Below are 21,884 nucleotides of genomic sequence, written 5' to 3'. Positions count from 1 at the left end.
GATGCCTTCTATACTCACTTAGGATTTGAACAAACAACATTTTTACATATATGCAATTATGAAAAAAATGAGTGGGCACAGACATGGTCTTATATTGTATGATTCATTTAAATTCCATATAAAATTACTCTTGCAAAAGTTGTGGATAAAAGTAAACCAATTTAAGTTACGCTGTACCTTATCTTGGACTAGCTATTCAAGGCACACAGATTACCACACTTTCTTGAGTATAAGATGAGGTCCTCCCCAACCCCTCCTGCCCCATTCAGTATGGTGGGGGGAGATCTCTTGTCTTAGAACTGACTATGGGTCAGGCAAGCAGCTGCTGCAGCTCCAGGTGGGGCCAGGGTGGATCATGAGACAGGTAAGGGATATACGGGAAGGTGTAGGGAAGAGGTGTATGATGTGGGGGGAACATGGGGGAAAGCAAAGTGAAGGGATTGCCAGGAAAAGGATGTGCAAGGTAAGTGGGGCATGGGGAAGGGGACACATGGCGTGCAGGGAAACTGCATGGGGGAAGGGATACATGGAGCAAGAGGACCACAGTGCATCAGGAAGTGCAGGGAAAAAGGTGTATGGTGAGCAGCGTGGGCAAAGGGTAAGGGCACACAGTGGGAGGTGGGGACACAAGAAAAGGGCATGCAGTACAGGGAAGGACAGGGGGAAAGGGTATCTAACATAGAGGGGACATGGAAAAAGGGTACACAGTAAGGGGAAACACATGAGAAAAAGGGGGCAGTGAACGTGGGCACAGAGAAAGGGAGCCTGATGTGGAGGGAGCACAGGTGAAGGGCGTGTGGAACAAGGGGTATGTGGTAAAGGGGCACAGGGGAAGAGAAGTGTGGAGGGAGGGGGTGCACAGTGTAGGAAGGAGCATAGAAAGGACACATGCAAGGGGCAGCACAGGGAAGGGGCACGTGGTGTGGTGGGGAAGCATGGGGGAACAGGTGCCACAGGGAATACAGGTGAAGGGATGTGCAGAGCAAGGGGAATGTGGGGAAGGGACCCGTGATATGCAAGGGAAGTGTGGCACAGAACAAGAGCAGTGTGGGGAATGTGCACATGGTACAGGGAAAGCATGGGGAAACAGGAGCACAAAGTGGCCAGGGAGATGCTGTGACTCCAGCCCTGACCTCAACTGGGGCTGGAGGCTGAAGCTGGAGCCACCACTACTGCCTGGTACAGCCAGGTGCTCTGTGCCCCCATCAGAGACAGAGAAAGAGCACCTGAAAAGGAAAGGAGGAGGGGACAGGCACAAGATGGGGGCAAGTGGTAGGAAGGGCAAGGCACTGGGAGAGGACAGGCAGCAGAGAGACAGGCACAGAGGGCAGTGGCAAGGTGGGGCAAAGGGTAGGGAACAGACTGCCTGCCCCCCAGCCACTACTTTCCACATGCCAGTGATGGGAAGGGAAGAATTTAAGAGGACTCTAATAACTAGTTTCTAGGGCTGTGCGAAGCTTCGGTCGCTGATTTGAGTCAGCAGAAATTTGGCCCAATTGGTTGGCCGAATCTGAATCAAATCAGGAGACCCTTTAATCTCTCTGAATCGAACTGGAACCCTCAGAATTGATTCGGAGAGATTCAATGATTCAGACATAAGACATAGCGTTAAGTGTTTTTTCTACATACCTGAAGGTACCAGGTGGGGCAGATGGAGCTTCCTACCAGGGAGGGTGGTATCCCCAGCGCACTTGGCAGGAGACCCAGAAGTGGGCCACAAGCACTTCTGGGTCCACCACAGAGCGCGCGGGGGACCCCGTACTCCTGTACGACACTCCATCCCCCCCACTATCTCAGCGTTCACAAACCGCATCTGGTACCTCAAGGTATGTAGAAAAAACATTTAAAGTTGTGTCTATAGCCAGATCGCTGATTCTCCAAATCAGCATCGAATCTTCAGATTGGGCCAAACTGAATTGGGATTGTGATCAACAAACTGAATCAGTGTCCCACGAATCAGGCCGAATCCGAATCCAATATGGCCCACTTTGCACACCCTTACTAGTTTCTAGACTAAGAAAATTAAAACAATTTTATAATTTTCCATGTATACAATCTAACTGGGTGGGGGTCATTTCACCTTAAATTCAGGGTCATTTTAGATTTGATTTAATATGTATTACCTGCCTTCCCATTCCCTAGTAAACACAGCTAAGTAACAGCAGCCTAATGTGTGCAGCTACCCCCAAACAGGGGTCATTTGACCATTGTAGAACCTACTGTAATTTTCATTAATATAAATGTGTCATGTCAAAGCCTTCAAGACTCTTACATACCAATACAATCAAACTTATATGTTGAAGAAACAGAATAAAATTAAAGTGAGCTACACTATTTCAAATTACTCTCCCTTTCATGTCTTTTGACTCCTTGGTCATAAAAATACACCAGCTTAAGCTCTCATAGATGCATATATGAAGAAATACAAGAAAAAAGTACCACAGTTTCTGTTCTCAGCTACAAAAGAGATAGGTCTTTACTTATAGAAAAGACTCCTTAGTTGACTGCCAGATCACTGGTGAGTGGGAAGAGGCTAGAGTCTTGAATGTAAAAAGGCAAGGAGTCAATTAGAAGTGTGTACACAAAACATACAGGAGTTGATTGAAGCATCATTTAATTACGTTCATTTCTAGCTAGACAGAAAAGTGATGCATTTACATTAACACTAATTCAGTAAGCTACTGGTTCCATTAATGGTGCTTACCAAGAGCAGCAAAGCCACTTCCATCAAAGTAAGTGCCTTCCTGCGCTGTTGCATAGCATTTATTCACAGCAAAGATGGAGACTGGGCTTTCTTTGTCCAGTGGCTTATTGTTAACCATCACACTGCCAATGCATGCAGGGATACTGTTGGTGACCTAGATATGATAAATCACATAATTTGGAAGTCAATCTCTCTGCAGCACTTGACACCAGGAGCTATTCTCTCTGAAAAGAAAATTTAAGGATATAAAGTACCTACATGACTATTTAGATAATGTCACAAATGCAAGCAGCACCACAGGCAGAAGCTCTGCCACCACAGACAGGGTGAAGTAAAAGATCCTGTTCAGCAGGCTCTGGCCATGGCATCAGAGATTCTGACTGCAGTGTCCCTAGAGTTACCTAAACCCTGGCTCTCACTGGAGCTTGGGCTACCATGCCAGGAAGCCCCGCCACACGAAGCAAAGCTGCATCTCAGGCCAAAGTGGCAGAGTTTGCCCACAGTGCCACTGGAGCTGCTGGCATAGGAAGTCCTGCCACCATGGTCAAAGCTTGGGCTCTGGCTGCCACTGCAGGAAGCCCCAGCCCTGCAGCCAGAGCTAGAGCTTGGGCTCTGGTCATGGTAATTGAGCCTTTGACTCAGTTGTGCATCTGGGGCTGCCTGCACCCCAGCAAAAGGCAGGACATTGGCTACCACTGGAAGCGCCATCTCTGTCTACAGTGGTTGAGTTTCTGTCCACAGAGCTGCTAGGGCTCTGGCCATGATGGCAAGCCTTTGCCTGAAATGTTGCTTTGCCTAACATGTTGCTGGGGCTGCCAGCACCCTGGCTCTACTGGGGTGTAGGCTGCTACCATCAGTGCAGCAAGAGCCAGGACTCTGGCTGCAATGGTGGGGCTTCTGACCATAGCAGTACGGGGTTGGACACACACACAAACACAGTCTGCAGGGTCTCTCTCTCTCATGCTCCCTGTGCCTGCAGGATCACACACACACACACACGCGCGCGCGTGCTCCCTCCCCCTGCAGGATTTCTTTCACTTGTACAAGCACACATGTGCAGACACACACACATTCTATGTCCCAGCAGCTAAATGAATTATCATCAATGAAAACACAAGCGCATACATGCATGCATGCACACATACACATACACACGTGCGTGCGCATGCGTTCACACATCCTGTCTCCTTGCAGGTCAGGGTGTTGACTGCTGCCACAGACAGCCCCACAACCAGTGCCAGAGCTTCTGGTCACAGGGATGTTCGGACTGCCAATGTGAGAGCTCTGGCATGAATCAGACTCATAGAAAATTAGGGCTGGAAGGGACCTCAGGAGGTCATTTAGTCCAACCCCCAGCTGAAAGCAGGACCACCCCCAAATCTATCATGGCCTGGAGGCACCTGAAAAGGAGGGAATAGTCTCTCCCACTGATCTGAGTTTGACACCCTTGTTTTAAAGTGATAAAACACTTCACTGGAAAATGGTATTTATGAATTTATTTCCGAAGAGTCAGACCCAGACCCTCAATGTTCTTTAGGTGCTTAACTTATATTTGAAAGCAGAAGATTTAGGCATATAAGTACCTGTCAGAGTCTGGGTCCTCAGTCCATAAATTACGCTGTGAAGCTAGGAGTACCTACCCTTTATACATATATAGCTAAGATATTAAATACAGTTCTTACATTTCCAATATTCTTAGCTGTATAATCTAAGGGAAGTCCTCCCAGATAGAGCTTCCCTTCAACATCCAGTGTGCTGCCATCTCCCAGAGCAGTAACTGCTGCTGACTCCTGACCATCAACGATGATTATGCCTTTCCTTTTAACATATTCTGCCTTTATCTGAAAGAAAAGATAAACTGTATCAAACTGCTGCCTACAATAAGAACAAACACAATTCATTTTGGAATGCACTTCCTAGAAGGTAGCTCACTTCAGTGCATTGCTTGTGGGACTGATATTGAGAAAAAAAATCACTGATTCCTTGAACTTACATCATAATGCAACAGCATGACTGTTAAAGGGCTTTCATCTCCACGTTGCTTGTACTCAAGCACTTTATGGCCAGCACTGATTATCTGTTGTCCAGTGAGCATGCATTTCAAAATCTTATGATATTAGTATTTGAAAGGTTAAGTAACAGACAACCAATCTGATGCCTCATTTAGCTGTGTTTATTGCACCAGCTAACAAGGATAATTAATTCTTGAATATTCCACCCCTCAGCTAGAGCTCATCTCAGGTATCACTTAGATCAAGGCTCAACTTTGCTTTTTTTGAGTGCAAGGTTATTTGGTATTCTACTTGTTATATTGCTTCATGGATTTCTATGGTGGATATGGAAGATAGCATCTTTCTGCTTCTAGAGAACCCCATTCATGGAGTTAGAGCTCTGTGCATGTAGAAGCAGGGGGAGGCCTAATGGGATATATTGTAATATTTTACTACCTGTCCAATGAACATTTGAATTGAGGCTGATGCTGGCAGAGCTAGTACCTGGTGCAGAGCTCCCCCTACACACTATGTGAGCTACCTATCGTGCATAGGAAGGGGCCTCCCAGCAGCTGGCTGGAAAGTCTAATGAAGCTCCACCACCATGTAAACAATGGAAGCACAGAGGCAAGGTAGAGATGCAGGGTCTCTGCAGTGAAAGCACTGGTCTCCACTCAATACTGTCACAATTTTTTCTTCATCCATGTAAGAATGCGTAGGAAACTTCTGGGCAAGCTCAAATTTACAGTCCACTTTGCAGGATTTTCTTATGGAGGGGAGGGTTACTGCTTTTACTTGCTACAATTTTAGTAAGTTCTTATCCTTAAATAAGGGGCGGTAACTATGTGTGTGACTTACTGTAAAATTAAGAAGAATAAAACTGGGGAAGTACTTTATTATACTTAATTAATTTGTAACAGTGTAAAGGCCTTATGTCTTATTCCATCCAATGCCAATATGTGAGAATGGCAGTGTGATTTGGCTCAGTAACTGCAGGTGAAACAAGGTTAAGCACAAACCTCTTGATACCTACCGTGTGCCATTTTCCATCACTGATGATAGCAGGGTGAAAAGTCACTGCTTTTCCTTTTCCAAGATCAAATGAGAAATATAGCTGTCCCCCCAGAAGCTGAAGGGATGCATAATCAACCTGATTCTGATGAGCCATGTAGTAAATCAGGCCACTAGACGCATAGGTTCTGAGGTTCAACTGAACAGAGAGTCTAAACAGTAACAATGAAATATTGTTGAAATCCTTTACTCTGTACCGATAGGCAGGCATTATAGCTGAAAGAGTCTAACCTAAATCTTACAATAAAAGAAGATGCAGAGCAGTAAAGCAAAGTTACAGTCCATTTTGTATGTTTGAAAAAATGGTTCCTAATGCAATCCAAAATATAAAGTAATACAGTATGCATAGTTTCAATCAGAAATACAAAGTGATTGTCACAGACAGAACTGAACCTCTGAGGAGACTGGGGCCAGCTGTAACCTGTTGCAGGTTTGCCCACCTCCCAGGTGAAGGGAATGAGTCCCAGAGCAGCATAGCAGAAGCTGGTAACTTGTAAGCAGGCCTGTTGGGATTTACTGTACAGCCTGAGGCCAAAGAAAGATTGAAAAAAGGAGAGATGCTTGTTAGCCCCTAGGAAAGTAGAGGGGGGAGGAGAAGTGATGGAGAGGGAAACGGATAAGTCAGTTTGTTGGAGGAAAGCTACAGCAGGGAGTCTCTTTAGCTTCCAGTCAGCTACACTGAGGCCTGAGAGAGATCTGCAGTGAGCAAGACATTACTGCAGGATATCTGTAAAAGACTGGACAAGAGGTTCTCTGAATCAAAGGATAGGGTCTGGTTAGAGCCATATAGTTGTGGGGAGAGGGGTGGCAAAAGCAAGAATTCTTAGGAGAGATTTAGAAGTCTGTAAGGGACAGACAGATTTGCTGAGTCTGAAGAAGGAGGATGGGAGAGTTATGTTTGAATTAAAGTACTGCACTATAAATCTGAAAGGAGGGTGTAGTTACAATGCAGTATCTCTGGTGCTTTATTTGATGGTAACAGACTGAGGAAATTAAGGCAGGGTCAGCGGTCCGATCTAGGTTTGGAGAGGAACCTCATTTAAAACTGTTTTCTCCTCATAACCAAATATAAGGGAATGTGTGGGGGTGGGGGAGAAGGTGCATGATTCAAAATATACATACTTCCTCCTGACAGTACTCGGATTAAAAATCAGTACTAAATGGCTGCCTCTGGCAAGTCCAAACTGGCGGGCACCAGGAACATGATCTGGCATTTCATCTTGTGCACACTGTGCCTATCAATGAAAAAGCTTTATTTAAAAAGAGAATATTCCACAAGTGCTATTCAAACACTCTGCTGCCGATTAGCAGTGTTACCTGGTACTGTAGCCGTGTTGTATTTTCACTGCGTGAAGTTGACGCATGAGATAAGCATGCAATTCATTTAATCAAATACTATAACTTTCAAACATTTCAAGCCTGTGGTAGGGTCAGAGAAAATTACTTATAATGCTCAAAATATATTTTGTGTTAAGAACACATCTTTTCCTGCTTAGGGGTTACAGCTTTTGATTTATTAATTTACAGGCAGTTTTTTTATTCATTGCTGTCTCAGCCTTTGCGAGAGAGGACATAATAGAATTTCAGTAGGAAATTCTTTAGTGATCCTTACTGAAGACATTTTTCTATCATTCAGTGAAGCTGCTCTTTTACCCTGATTTAAGGGATGAATAGCTGTGCAATGGTGTATGCACCAACACTATACTTCAGCTCTCAGAAAGACTGCTTATTTCTTTTTCTTTTTTATAGCCATGTTGTATAAAATCCACAAAACCAGGGTTCCTCTGCCACACACAACAAGAATGATTACAAGATACTTGGAGAAACGCTTCATAAAGATGCACGGGTACATATAGGGAAAGGGGATCTGCCTCGTTTTTCTTTGGATCAGGAAGAGATAAAAAGCTTTTGCAAACCACATGCAGACCTAATGCACAAAGGTACTGACTATGGCACTTTTACAGATCCTGCTCCTCCACAGTTGTCTGGATTTTCCCCTCACCACTGAAACCATGGAAGGAACTGCACATGGCCACAGAATTTGGTACAGTGAATTACATAAGTGCAGTTTATTTCGTCACCTTTAACCTGCCCTGCTTTGTCAGCATACATTAATTTTGGCAGTAAAACGAGATATGGATGATGGTTACTCTTTCAACTGACCTTGCTGGAAGGCCATTTTTCTTTTTATAAAGAGTTCTTTACATGAAAATAAACTACAGGTTGGTAAGCAATGGTAGACTTAACTGCATTTCCCTCCACATGGCCTTCATGGCTATAAGGCCCAGTGGCTGTTATATAGAATTATACCTGGTGTTCTGCTGCTTCAACCATTGCCATTTTATACAAGGCATTGCTTATTTTATCTAGATTCCTCCATGCTGTGAAAAGGAGTGAAGCAGATGAATCTATACTTTGGAAACAAGTTTAAAAATGTACATTTAGAACACAGCTTCTTCCCACTCAATGCCTTTGTTCCACAAGAACACTATGGACTAAGTCTGTAGTATGTACCTTCTTATTATCTGGAAGAGGTCTTAGAGGAACTGGCAAAGCCTGAAGGTCAGGTTGAACCTCAATATCTTCTGGATGTATTGCTGGTTTAGGCTTCTCTGAAAGCAAGCAGTTACCCATGTCCACATGTTGATACCTCACAGCAGTGGTGAAATCCAAAAGCCTGTGTTTTAAAAGGAGATGGCTCTAAGTACATCAAAAGACTATAAGATCTAGTACTAACGTCAGTGGATAAAAACTTGCAAATCAGTTAAAAATATTTGTAAATACATGCCATTATTCATGTAATGGTTTTGCTAGGCAGTAGGCCCATCCCCATGCATAAACGTGATAACTGAGAACCCAATTTTGTTTTTGTGCGCTATGCTTATATGCATTAAAGATATTTGAGCCAGACTGAATAACTGCAAACATGGACAAAAATAATCATTGAGGAAAGTTCAAAACTGATCTTTTCTGCACATTGTAAGGTGCAGACATTGTGAGCACTGACACTGTGTTTGCCTATGTCTGTGTCCTGAAGGAGTTAAATCCAAAGCAACAATTTATATTTTATATATAGTCTTGCAGTTCCTGTCTCCAAAACAGTGCTGCCATTCATTCTGACTTACTCCTTGTTAAAAATCAGATTGCTTATACATCCGTAAAAAGATCCAGTCATCTTCAACCCTAAGATGCCCTCGCCTGCTGGCACCCCACCAGCATAGAAGTTGGAAATATTCATAGGACTAATTTCTGCTGATGAGCTGAGTCTCATTTCTGCAGGGTTACTTTCATCCACTTGTACAGTTATCATCCTGAAAGGGGAAAGTGGAAATTCATTCAACAAAGAACTTCATTCCAACCTTATAAATGTCAAGTGCTAAGAAAGGAAGATTCTGTGATTTGTTTAATCCTCCTAAGCCACATAAAAGTGATTCTTCTAAGAATATTTTAAAAATGAAATACAATAGACGTGTTGAATATCTTTACAAATACTTTTGCTATCTAATCTTACTGCAGGTGTTTTAAAAGTAAACTAGACTTGTATGTTCATCAAAATAATAAAATAACCAATTAAATATGTACTTTTTCTATCAGCAAATTAATATCCTTTACTCAGGTAGCTGATACTGTTTGGAGATTAAGAGAGCTTTCATACACAGCTTAAACAGTTGCTGTATGCTGCATGCAATTAACATATAAATCAGAACTTCTCTATTAACAGCGGAAAAACACAATCCTGATTATTCCACCCAAATGAGCTAGCTAAGTCAGTTCTTCAGGGAACACGGTGAACTAACAATGACATGCAGTAATTAAACAAGTGGTACTGCACACAGTCTCATGCACCTCTTATTCCGGATCAGGATGACAGAGTGTTCTTGTCCATCGCTGTATGTCCCATTAGCAGACTGGAGAATGACTTTTCTGGTACTTGCTCTGTCCCCTGCATTAACATGCACAGTGAGATGACCATCAATCAGCATGATTGAAAAGAAGGGCTGTGGAGATTAAATAAAAAGATTATTATTTTCCTGCAATTCTGTTTTCTCTCATTTTATGCTTTATACAGAACATAATCTAGTCAAGTTTGCCCTCCAAAACTAGAAACCATAAACAAACTCTGACAAAAATGTATCCATGACTTTTTGAAAATTCCAATGTGAAATTATTTAGGAATAAAATAATATAACAAGTAAGTGTTCCTTGAGGTGTTTGCATCTCATATTTTGTAACATGGTGACAGTGAATGTGGAAAGAAAACCAGAGAACTAAGCCTTCTACTAGAAGAAAAATGCAAGCTTCAGAAGCCTCTCCTCTACGGTAAAAGATCAGGTTGCTACACAAGCTTGTGTATGGTTTCAAAATCCTTGTGTGTCAGCCAAGCCAAAGGAAAAAGGAAGAGTGCTGGACTCATTACTAGGATGCTGTCACTGAATTCTGCTTGGGAGTGTCATCTTTCATATCAGCCTCCAACTAGTGGATGTCTGATAAGTTTGAACCCCCCCCAACAATACCCTTTGGCTGTTGGAAAAGAGAAGGAACATTCTAACTCTGTGTTGTTCCCTTACATTCTGCAGCTGTCAGTGTTTTAAGTTGAATGGGTTGCTGCTTATTCTACCAGCCTCCTCCTAAGTTCAAGTGTAGTACCTGCTCCTACCTGCCTACCACTACTTTACTCCCTACCAAGACATGACTGTTCAGATCTTCCTCTGAAGTGTCTGCCTCAGTTGTTGTTCACAGCCTTTCTAAGTACAGTAAACTGAAACCAACCCAACTCTTTTCTACTACAGTCAGCCCAGATACCGACCATAAAATAAATAATGCTCTGCTCACTGTGCTGCCACTTGGCAAAATCATGGCTGTAGCAACAGGTACTGGAATTGACTGTCTATGGATTTGGGACACAACCCTGTAATTGGTTTAGACTTCACAGATATTTAAAAGGTTTTCTTTAAAACCATAAGTAGCAGACCATGTTTAACTGAAATGAAAGATTTATATTCAAAGTTAGCTTCATTTGCTTGTGAAAAATTCCTACTCCTTATACTAGAGAAATGCAGAACTCTAGAACTCTTGGTTCAGAGATGATTCCTACTCCTTACACTGTTGTTTAGCTCTGTTCATCCACTTTATACCCTTGAAATGAATAGCTAATTAGACATTTGGAAGCACAGACTGAAAGAAAGTATTTGGGGTATAAAACTATTGAGATACTTACCAAATGTGCTTGTCTGCGTTGTCGCTTCTCTTCTCCCTTGTTGAGACCAGCAAGGATGATTCCGCTACTGTTCTTAGTAGCAAAAGTTGCCATCAGTTCTGTTTCAGGAGATAGGGGCTTAGGTTCTAATTCAATGTAGCCATCATTCAAGATGCTGACACTACGGATAGGCTATTTTGCAAAAGGAGAGAGATACTCAATGACTTTGTCCCCAGGATGATGTTCAATGAGGGAGAACTAGACTGACCAACTGACAATTTATGAAAACATTAAGATAGTTTTACTTTCTATATTGTTATAATGAATCAGGTTCTGTACCGAGCTAGATTATTAAAACCCAACAGAGATGCCAGAATTTCCTACCTCCAATATGCAGCCTTTTCTCACACCATACGAGTTTCTAATCAAATCAAAGGTAGAGCGGGATATTTCCAAGTTCTTAATACAACCGACATATGTTCTGCTGCTAAGTCCTTTCCTGAAAAAAGAAGGATTTTTTTTCCCATGGTAAAGACAAAAACATGGTTTAAGCATTTAAACTGAGCTTTTGAGGGGAAAATGTTTTTGGAGGGCAGGGCAGGAATGGTATTTTTCTTCAGAGAGAAAAAGAATCATTGATCTGAAGAGTCTGATCTGGCTCAATTAAATTGGAATACTTTTGGCATTTAATGAGAGCCAAGCCAAGTAAAAATGTAGTTACAAACATATATTAAATCTTATCTGAACATCAGCATTCATAGAAAAGTAGAGCTGAAAGGGACCCCCAGTCCAACACCCTGCCTGTGAAAGGGCCATCCCTATTCAAACCATGAACCAAATTCATTGTCTAACCTATTAGCAAAACTACACATTGAACCCTGACACAATCACATGCCATAACACCCTCACCTGCCACAGGTAAAGCAGGGGGACCACTGTGAACAATATGGAAGCGGTGTCGAAATGCATGGCAGTATACTGCAATACCAAATGGTATGGGTACCATTACCAAAGCTTTGAGGTAAATCCTTAGCTGCAATGGCACAGTTCTATGTAACTCATGGGACCTACTGAATTCATGGCAGAAGTGGGACGTGTGGCAGATCTGTTCCCCCATATGCCCCCCCTGCTGATCGGTGGAGGGGCCCTGCCACTCGCTCCTGATCAGCAGCGAGGTGAAAACTGCCATTTTAAATATTGTGCTATTTTTGCCTCCCAGCTGGTCAGCAGCAAGCAGCAGGGCCACCAGGGCACCTCAACCAATCAGCAATGGGTGAGGGAACAAGGGAACCTGCAAGATTAAAAGAACTGAGATGCAACTAAGGAACTAAGAGAGGCCCGTTTTATCATCTGCTACTAGTTAACAAGCAGGGTATCCATGTACAATTGGCCTGAATCTATTTGTATTTCAGGAATATATAACCAAAGTCAAGCTAGTTAAAAAATAAATAGGATAAGGCCACCACTCATGTATGTAGCATTTTTAAAAGTATGACATAGGTCAGCAGCTTACAGCCCATGGGCAAGAGTCTGCAAAGATCCAACACAACCTGAGGCAGAACTGGGAGATTAGGCTGAAGATGTAACCATGCTGTGCCACTTGCCTTATCCATGGCACCTCCCCTCTGCTGCTCCCCCTGCTGCTTTTTCATGCCTATCCTAGGATTCCTCCAGAAGGGCTCAGGATCAGTGGCAAGGGCAAACAAATATCTTGGGTGTGCCAAGGGCAAAGATTTGTGGCTTGCTGTAGGGACCAAAGTCACAAGCTTCAGACCACAGGAGAAAAAGATTACCAAACCCTGGCCTAGAGAATAGAGGATGGGGCTGCGACACACAAAATCTGGATTCAAATTCTGTTTGTGAGCTTGGAAAATTCAGGTAATCTCTTTGTGCCTGTTTCCAAGTTACTAAAATTGAAATGATGATAATGAGCGAGCACAATATAAAAGACAACAAACAGATCTGTAACTGGTGTAAACTCCTAACTTCAATGACTCTGCTGATTTCCAGTCACTTCAGTGGGACAATGCCAATTTAGACCGATGAAAGATCACTCCTTAATACTTACAAACACAACTAGAGGAAAAAGATGGAAGAACTAACACTGTACCTCACAGCCCTTGCTCTTGGTAGTCCACCAATGTAAATTGGGTCCTTATCTGAACGATTGAGGTCCGAGGCTACTCCAGGGGATTCTGCTTGCTTGGTTTCCTTATAATTAAGGTTATATGCATCCATGACTGCCAATGCTCCTGAAAGGAAATGAAAGTAAAAATCAGTGAAGAAGAACACTGGAAAACATTTTTCTAACTTAGCAATATTTTTGTATGAAAAGATTCTCAAAGTCACATAAGGAGAGAGGGATAGTTACTTTACTCTCAAAACTTCCTCTCTTAAAGGGAGAATTTCTTTACTCTCAAGACTTCATATATTTTGATAAGATGACTATTTTCTCTATTAAAATATACTTTTGGAACACCCCAAAGGAAAAACTATGTATATTAAGAAACATTATTAAAACGCGTAAGTTCCTATAAGCCCTAGTCCTGGCCCCTAGTGTGGCTGGCACCATATAAATACAGAAGAAGAAAAGATGTTGCCCTCTGCAAAGAGCCAGGCAAAGGCATTGCAATAGTTAAATATGATTTAATTCGTTTTCCTTTCATGCGTTTAAACAGTTTCTACACTTTACATGTAAGAAAGGGGGGAAAAAATCAAGGCCAAGATTAACTCATACATCAGAGTGATCATTTGCCAAGCAACAGACTGGCACTGCTATCACTTCCAAAAAAAGAAAGCACTATGGCAATGGCTGCCAGAGAATGAATATGCATTGAGAGTAGCCAGACCTGGTTATATACTGACATTCCAAATTACTGCCTTAGACATTTCTATTCGTGAAAGCCTAAATGTTTATTTTTTCTGCTCAACTCTTACCTTGTTTCTTGTTGCGGCTGAATGAAATTTTATACCATGTCCCATTATTGTAACGATTCTCTGTTGAAAGAGCAAGCGGTCCTGAACCAAGATCAACAGTCAGTCTCACTTTGCCATCAACAAGTTCCAGAGACAAGAAATCTCTCTGCAGTAAAACATAGATGGATTGAATGAAAATATAAAACCCATAGTACATAATAAATATGTGGAAGAAGTGGGATATTTTTATTAAAAACTACAGGTGATTAATATAGTTAGTATACCCAGTGCTCAGAACTGGTACTCTTTCTATGCTCAAGTTACATAACGTCATTTAAAATGTTATAAATGTTTATTATTTATAACATTTCAAATGATCGTTTCACATTTTTGTACAAGCTAAGATGTGAAAGATTCTGGACTCTACCAAGATGTTTCCACAGGAACTGAACAAGTTCCTTGCACAGACTGAGTTATAATCTAGGTCTAGCTGTTCAAGAAAATTATGCTGGCACACATCCAGGAGGGGCCAGCAGGGGACTGCATGCTTAGGGGCAACCAACACAGGTTCATCAGTGGCAGGTCCTGTCAGACCAACCTGGTGGCCTTTTATGATCCGATCAACAGATCATTAGATGCAGGGGTAGCAGTGGATATAGTCTTCCTAGACTTCCAGAAGGCTTTCAACACTGTCTCTTACCCCGTTCTCCTTAAGAAACTGGGGGGCTGGGGTGTAGACACCCACACAGTCAAATGGGTTGCCAACTGGCTGGTGGGCCACACCCAGAGGGTGGTAGTGGATGGGTCCTTCTCAACCTGGAAGGACGTGGGCAGTGGGGTTCCGCAGGGCTCGGTCCTCGGGCCCGCACTGTTCAACATCTTCATCAGTGATTTGGACGAGCGGGTAAAAAGCACCCTGTTCAAATTTGCTGATGACACTAAGATGTGGGGGGACAGGGGCACACTGGAAGGATGCAACAGCCTACAATCAGACCTAGACAGGTTACAAGGGTGGGCGGATGAGAATAGAATGGGTTTCAACACAGACAAGTGCAAGGTGATGCACCTCGGGAGGAACAACCGGCACCATACCTACAGATTAGGGAACTCCCCTCTTGTCAGCACGGAGGCGGAAAAGGATCTTGGGGTCATCATTGACTCCAAGATGAACATGGGCCGGCAGTGTGGGGAGGCAGTTAGGAAGGCCAACCGCACCTTGTCATGCATCCACAGATGCATCTTGAGCAGGTCCAGAGAGATGATCCTCCCCCTCTATGCGGCACTGGTCAGGCCGGAGTTGGAGTACTGCGTCCAGTTCTGGGCGCCGCACTTCAAGGGGGATGTTGACAGCTTGGAGAGGGTCCAGAGGAGGGCCACTCGTATGATCAGGGGACAACAGGGCAGGCCCTATGAGGAGAGGCTACGGGACCTGAACCTGTTCAGCCTCCAAAAGAGAAGGCTGAGGGGGGATCTTGTGCCCTGTTATAAACTAGTCAGGGGGGATCAGCAGGCATTGGGGGAGTCACTGTTCCCCCGAGCACCGCCAGGAGTGACCAGGAATAACAGTCACAAGCTGGAAGAGGGTAGGTTTAGGTTAGATATCAGGAGGCGCTACTTCACAGTCCAGGCAGCTAGGTTCTGGAACCAACTTCCAAGAGAAGTGGTGCAGGCTCCTACCCTGCGGGTGTTTAAGAGGAGGTTAGATAAACATCTTGCTGGGGTCGTTTGACCCCAGTATTCTTTCCTGCCACGGCAGGGGGTCGGACTAGATGATCTGCTCAGGTCCCTTCTGACCCTGGAAACTATGAAACTTAGTTGTGCTGTCACTAATTCCACTCACAAGTGACAGAGAATTTTTTGGTGGATTAATTTTAATCTCAGAGGGTGCAACAACACAAGAGGTTTACTACAGAGTAGACTAATTAGCTCTGTGGTACATGTTTTGACTCATTAGCTCTTGTAGTAAATGCTGTAATCTACATATTCAGGGCTATTGGGCTGGAGTAAACTAATAAACTCCGCAACAGGGTAGTATTTGTAAAAGTTCTCTATGCTGTAATACAGTGTGCTGATCAGTTCCCAGAGGGATGAGCTATAAATATAAATATTATCCTGCTGCAGAGTTTTTTAATCCACAGCAGTGCATGTGCAGATGCAGTGCCGGCTGGCTGGGGCACAAGGGTGCTTCAGTGCAGGGGCTCTGCACTCGTGCCCCAGCCAGCCCCTCCACAGCATATTGAGCCAGGTTGGAGCAGCCCCAAACTGGCAGGCTGGCCCCCCAGGCTCCCTGCCAGCTAGGGTTGCTTCAACCCATCTCAACGTGCTGTAGTCCCAGTGCACGTTCAAACACTGCTCCCAAGAGCAATAAACTCTGGTGCAATAGGTGCTGGAGTTTATTGCTGCACCTTAATTGCACATGCAGATCCGCCCAGAATATAGCAATGGTTCAGCAACTGTCACTTCTCTCCGGGTTCCCTTGGCAGTTGGGTCAAAGTTCTCTATGCTGTAATATGGTGTGCTAATCAGTTCCTGAAAGATGGGGAAAATTCTTTACTGACTCTGAATACTAATTTTGATTGGTATAAAATCAAGACAATTTTCTTACAGTGCCATTAGAAGCAAGATATAGTAGGAGCCCATTAGGGGAGAAGGTGCTGAAAAACATTATTATTTGAGTCACGGTGGAGCGGAGCGCCTTCTCCACAACTGAATATCCACTGCCATCAAAATGGAATGAAGTGTCTTCATCCTGAGGGCTATGGAAAGGAAAAACAAATAGTTGGAATACTAACTACAAATTTTTCATTTTTATAAGCACCTTTTTATGTGAAACCTATGAGAGAACAATCAGTTAATGTAGCCAGGAACAACATAATTAGGAAGAGTGACTGTAGAAGACTTGAATCTTTTATGTCATAAATAACAAAGGGAACCCAGCCAAGGGCTACTTTCATTACAGAAACTCACAATGTCTAATTTATCTTTGGGGAAATGTTTTCACAAGAGAGAAAATTCTCTCTTTATGAAAGAAAAACTTACATTTCTCAAGAGGAAGAAAATGCCTCTTACCTTCAAACTTTAAAGAATGGCATGCATTTCCCCAAATTCCTTGCATAATTGCATTTTCAGTAATTGTTTTATCATCATTCCCCCCTGCAATGGGGTTTTTGGGGCTTTTATATAATCATGCAGCACCCTCTGCTGGTTCTGCAAAGGCTAAGTAAAAGCTTATTTCTTTTTAATCCTATTTAACTTTAAAAAAAAAGTACAGCTACTGAAAATGTAATGTATACTAGAAAATTTTCTAGTAGAAAAAAGGAATAAATATGTTTTGCATATTCCAAATATTCTAAAATACAAAGGTATACTGAAACTAATTGCTTACAATGGACACACAAACAGCATATATGCAAAATCTATAAAAGCCTGAGAACCATATGAAAACAGTGAAACCAGGTAATAAATGGGAAAGGTACACAATAAATAGATTTAGCAGGCACTTCTGACACCATCTGATACCTTTCTTCAAACTGTTCTAATAACCACTGAAGTGCTACAGTTTGCCCAAATTCATCATACATTTAATGAACATAGAAACATATAACAATAAAATTATATTTATATCCAAGTGCTCCCACAATAAATGCATGTTTTTAAGAAAAGATAGAGAAAATATTACCTTCCAAAGCATCCATTGCATTTACCCTCCCTTTCAATGTAATTCCAAAGACCAATAGATTTGCCATTCAAGGATGCCTCTCCCATGCATCCTTTGAAATGAGTCACCTTAACCGCTGGTGATTTCTGACAGAGAAGAAATATGATGAATAAGATTAAGGTTAACTACTTCAGAATGAATCCAGCCAAATGGTTTCTATTTTTACTGAGCTTTTAACTAATGTCAGGGATAAATCACTGTGGAAGAACAACAAAAGGTTTTAGCATGATTATTTATAATTATAATTCACATCTTAATGGATGAATTTTGCCCTGAGTAAAAAACAATGTCCTTGACCCATTTACAATCATAACAAAATGGATAACAAATACCAATTATACCAAATCATGGAGGAAAGAGAATGAGAGAAAACAGACTAACTGGAAATTTTTAACATGATCCAAGAACCCCTAACCGCCTACACTCATATTAACACTGAGAATTTCCTGATTGTCACTTTAAACATCATTTCCCTGGTAGTTTTATAATGGGTTGATAGCTCTGGATACCATTCTTCATCCTTGCTTTTTTGCACAGCATGCATGACATTTCTTGGTCAACTAAGCAATTGGCATAATTATTTCTAAATCAGGACAAGTATTTATAACAGGATAAAAACAATGTTGTAGAATAACATTTTTAGACATAACCTTGATTTGTCCTCCAAGTCCTCCAACAAACATCAATGTTGATTTGTTTACATCCAGTACAGTAGCTGTCCCAGGAGAGGCTGCAGTTTTTGTTAAGGGCTTCTGAGTGGAGCTCACTTCCTCTACACTCAGTGTACCAGTTTTTCCAAACCTCGAAAAATCACAAAACACTGTAGATTAAAATAATTTCAGAAGTTACCCTGATGGGTTACTACATACCAACAAACTCATTCTAAGCTAACAAATCAGCTGTCACTGAGAGATTCAAACACAACAGGTTCATGCATTTTAAAGGGTAATTCACATTTAGTCCACTAAAGCTCTAATTTTAGCCTGGTAATATAATCATGCAGCACTACACTTCCGTAATTTGCATGGAATCACATTTTTCATAGTAGGTAAAAAGTCACATGCTACTACCAGCAGAAATCAAATTTTCAATTTAACTCGTTTAGAAAATAAAATATCTATTACCCACATTAAACCAGCATTACCTGGTTGCATGTATCCTGTGCCACTTGTTGTTATCAATTTGAAAATCAGGATACTCCACTCTTGTTGATCCAGAGCCCATATCCCAAAGAAAGGCTACTCTACCACGCCGCATCTCCACTGCTATGAAGTCATTCTGGAAAATAATTGTTGTTCCTTTAATGAATTATACGTGGCAGATTCCTGTACTGTTTAATACGTTTCTTTCTGAGTATATCTTCCTAAAACCATGCCTGTATCCCAGGTTATCAAACCTGACTTTGAGTCAAACCATTCTCTATGAAGGAAAAACTTATTAAAGCTAACAAATTCTTCCACTAATGTACTTACTTCTCTCCATCCTCCTTCTTTCCCTCCTACAAAACACGCAAATTCAGACATGATATGAACTCAAAAGGCCAATACTGAAATAACAGGAATTATGCACACAGGAATTATGTGGAAATAGGCAATCTGTACAACTGCTAGGATCACAAAGGGTGGGAGGAAAAGGACAACTTTCAGCTGTGCTGTCATATGGGACTACTGTCAGGTCTCAGCAAAGCTCTATTTCAAATGCAGGGACATGTCTAGTGGACAGAAAACCTACAATAACATACCCAAGAGAAAATGTATTTCATATGAGCATTGCCTACACATAGGGTAGGGACCTCATAGCTACCTTGGCTAAATGTTGCTTGTTCCTTTGTGTCAAGGGGGGCACCTCTCAGCAGAACCCAGTACGCTCTGCATATCCAAAATAGATATGCAGGTAAAGGTGTGATGGGATCTAATGTGTGATCCACACAACTGTACCTCCTCCCCTGCCTCCATGTGCACTACATCCCATTTTGTCTTATTGCTGGCACAGGGAGAGCCCTGGCAAGAAGAAAACTCCCATGGCTGGAAGACCCCTCAGTTGAGGGGATCCTAATTGTGGGGGTGCCTCCCCACACCCCTGGGGCTGAAGGATCACAGCTGCCATGATCCCACAGCCTCAGGGGTATATGAACCCGTGGGATTGGAGAATCCTGACCGCCATGGTTTCACACACCCCTGGGGCAGTTGCACCCCCCAGGTGGTGGACCCAGCTATGTCCTGGCACCCAGTGTCCACGGCTGCAGGACTCTGGGTCCCTGTGCTGCCAGGACCCAGAGTAGGCAGCTGCTGGGACTAAGAGTTCCTTCAGTTGTGGGATTCCCAGCTCCAGCTGGGCAAGGTACACCCCTGTAGGGAAGATCCTGCTACACATACAAACTAAAAGCTTGATAGCAACCAGTTATAAAAGTTAGAACACGTTTTCGGGGGCTAATTTTGTAGCTGGTTGGAGCTTTTTATGACTTGAAAGGTACTTTGCAGGGATAGCTGGTATCAAAGTAATTGCACAATAAATCAGTTAATTGTGCGATACCTGTAATGTGTAGAAGGGGCCTAAGATTGTTATGTTAACTGAGCTTCCTGGGCAACGGGCAGGACAGAAAGACCTGCTACTTTCCATCCTCCTCCCTGCAGGAGTGAGTGGTACAACCACTACAACACAGCCCTGCTGTGATCTACAGCAGATAATTATTCCTTCTTTCACACACACCTGCCTGGTGGCTTGTCTGGTTAGTTGTTGTGCATATGTATGGAGAGAGAAGTGTGTCAGTGAATATTTAAAATACTTGATTTCCATCATCTTCAATGAATGTTACACAACTGGACTTACATTTCCATTGCTACCCATATAGAAAAGAAGGTTGTCGGGTTCTGTTGTTTTAACATTTAATGTTAAGGTGTTGTAGTTAGAGGATGAAATCTGAGGCTGGTAGGCACGAATACAATCTCTGTCCGCTGATACTGCAACTTTAATCTGGGGAAAAAAGGAAGGAAACAGAAATACTTGTTACGTACAAAGCACATAGTTGGTTAGACGAATGCAAGAGCTTTGCTGAAAGAGCTTCATATGAGCTAAGTATTCATTAATAAGGCATTAATAAGGCTAAGCATGCACACACTGCTGCATGCTAGATGATGGTTGAAAAAGTGAAGTTGCCTAAAATATAGTAAGTAAAAGGGTGCCTCATCATCTGATCATCTAGTCATAGTACTCAAAATTAAAGGAATTAATCATATAGCAAGAACTACATTAGTCATTAATACATTAGTATATGAGGCCCATTTATTAGGAAAAACATTATAGTAATATAAAAAAGTAGATTTTAAGGGTTGAGAAAATTCAAAGGATCTCCCTTTTCCCTCCTCCTCTCCCCACCTCCAAAAAAAGAAACTAGTCTGGTGAGTATATTTAGACCCCCCAAAAATCTAAAACTTAAAAGGCTAAGCTTCTATTCCAATAAAAGGAATTCCACAATTTTAAATCACTAGCAATGTATTTACTAATTTGTTAGAAAATCCATTTAGGATCCATTTAAAAATAAGGTAATTTAAGAAGATATTCAAAGTACTGATTTCTGATTTGCATAATTTATTTCACTAATATTGGATTCACTGCTTCTAACGTGTGCATGTTTATGACTTTAGTACTCACAGGGCATGTCTACATGTGACACTACATCACCACTGCAATGTGATATGGTGATGTAGTGTCCACGGGCAAAAACTGTGATGCTGCTGCTACGTCACTAGCAACACGCTCTCTTGGTATAGTGCCTTGCTATGGTGCTATACCAGCTAAAAATAGCCGTGCACTGCTGGCATGGTGCAGTACAGGCTGTTACTGTACCGTCATGTAATACTTTCTTTTGGAAGTGCTACGTGACGGTGAAGTAACAACAGCGCTGTAGGGGTACATGTAGATGTGCCCACATTGAATAACAGGATCTAGTCCATTAACAGTTCTACTAAATCCCCCTTTGGGTATGTCCACATGTCACCCTATGGCAATGTAGTGATGCACTACGGCAACATAGTGATCCCACTTGTCTACACGTGATCGCCAGCTATGTTGCCGCAGCAGTGCACTCCCCTGGTATAAGGGAAATCCCCTGGAAATTTAACTTGGCATCATGGGCACAGCCCAGTAACCACCCATACAGCGCTGTGCTTTGGTGCTTCCAAAATGAAGTACTAAACCACAGTGCCATACGGTGACACGTAGATGTGCCCTTTGTGTCGTAATGATAAACTACCACGGTCCATAACACAGTTGAAGTACTTTTCTTAC

General features: G+C 42.4%; 1 protein-coding gene across 4 annotated transcripts in view; it reads right to left on the bottom strand.

The window, feature by feature from the left end:
- Positions 1–21,884, bottom strand: part of LAMA1 (laminin subunit alpha 1) — a 178,384-nt gene that overhangs the window by 6,311 nt on the left and 150,189 nt on the right. For 3 of the 4 annotated variants that reach the window (XM_090039717.1, XM_090039718.1, XM_090039719.1), the window contains 16 exons: positions 20,427–20,570; positions 18,742–18,875; positions 18,248–18,398; positions 17,559–17,683; positions 16,485–16,635; positions 13,901–14,045; positions 13,074–13,215; positions 11,348–11,462; positions 10,985–11,155; positions 9,613–9,764; positions 8,892–9,077; positions 8,281–8,443; positions 6,889–7,001; positions 5,729–5,918; positions 4,387–4,545; positions 2,705–2,858 (listed from right to left, as the gene is read on the bottom strand). In XM_090039717.1, the coding sequence (XP_089895843.1) occupies positions 2,705–2,858; positions 4,387–4,545; positions 5,729–5,918; positions 6,889–7,001; positions 8,281–8,443; positions 8,892–9,077; positions 9,613–9,764; positions 10,985–11,155; positions 11,348–11,462; positions 13,074–13,215; positions 13,901–14,045; positions 16,485–16,635; positions 17,559–17,683; positions 18,248–18,398; positions 18,742–18,875; positions 20,427–20,570 (2,395 nt within the window). Of the gene's footprint in view, positions 1–2,704; positions 2,859–4,386; positions 4,546–5,728; positions 5,919–6,888; positions 7,002–8,280; positions 8,444–8,891; positions 9,078–9,612; positions 9,765–10,984; positions 11,156–11,347; positions 11,463–13,073; positions 13,216–13,900; positions 14,046–16,484; positions 16,636–17,558; positions 17,684–18,247; positions 18,399–18,741; positions 18,876–20,426; positions 20,571–21,884 lie in introns of those variants that run through there. The other variant, XR_016441386.1, reaches the window with a different exon arrangement.

Source organism: Crocodylus siamensis, chromosome 3 (assembly GCF_052110815.1).
Source record: "Crocodylus siamensis isolate JL-2025a chromosome 3, ASM5211081v1, whole genome shotgun sequence".
NCBI lineage: Eukaryota > Metazoa > Chordata > Crocodylia > Crocodylidae > Crocodylus > Crocodylus siamensis.
This window is presented reverse-complemented; position numbering and strand designations above follow the sequence as displayed.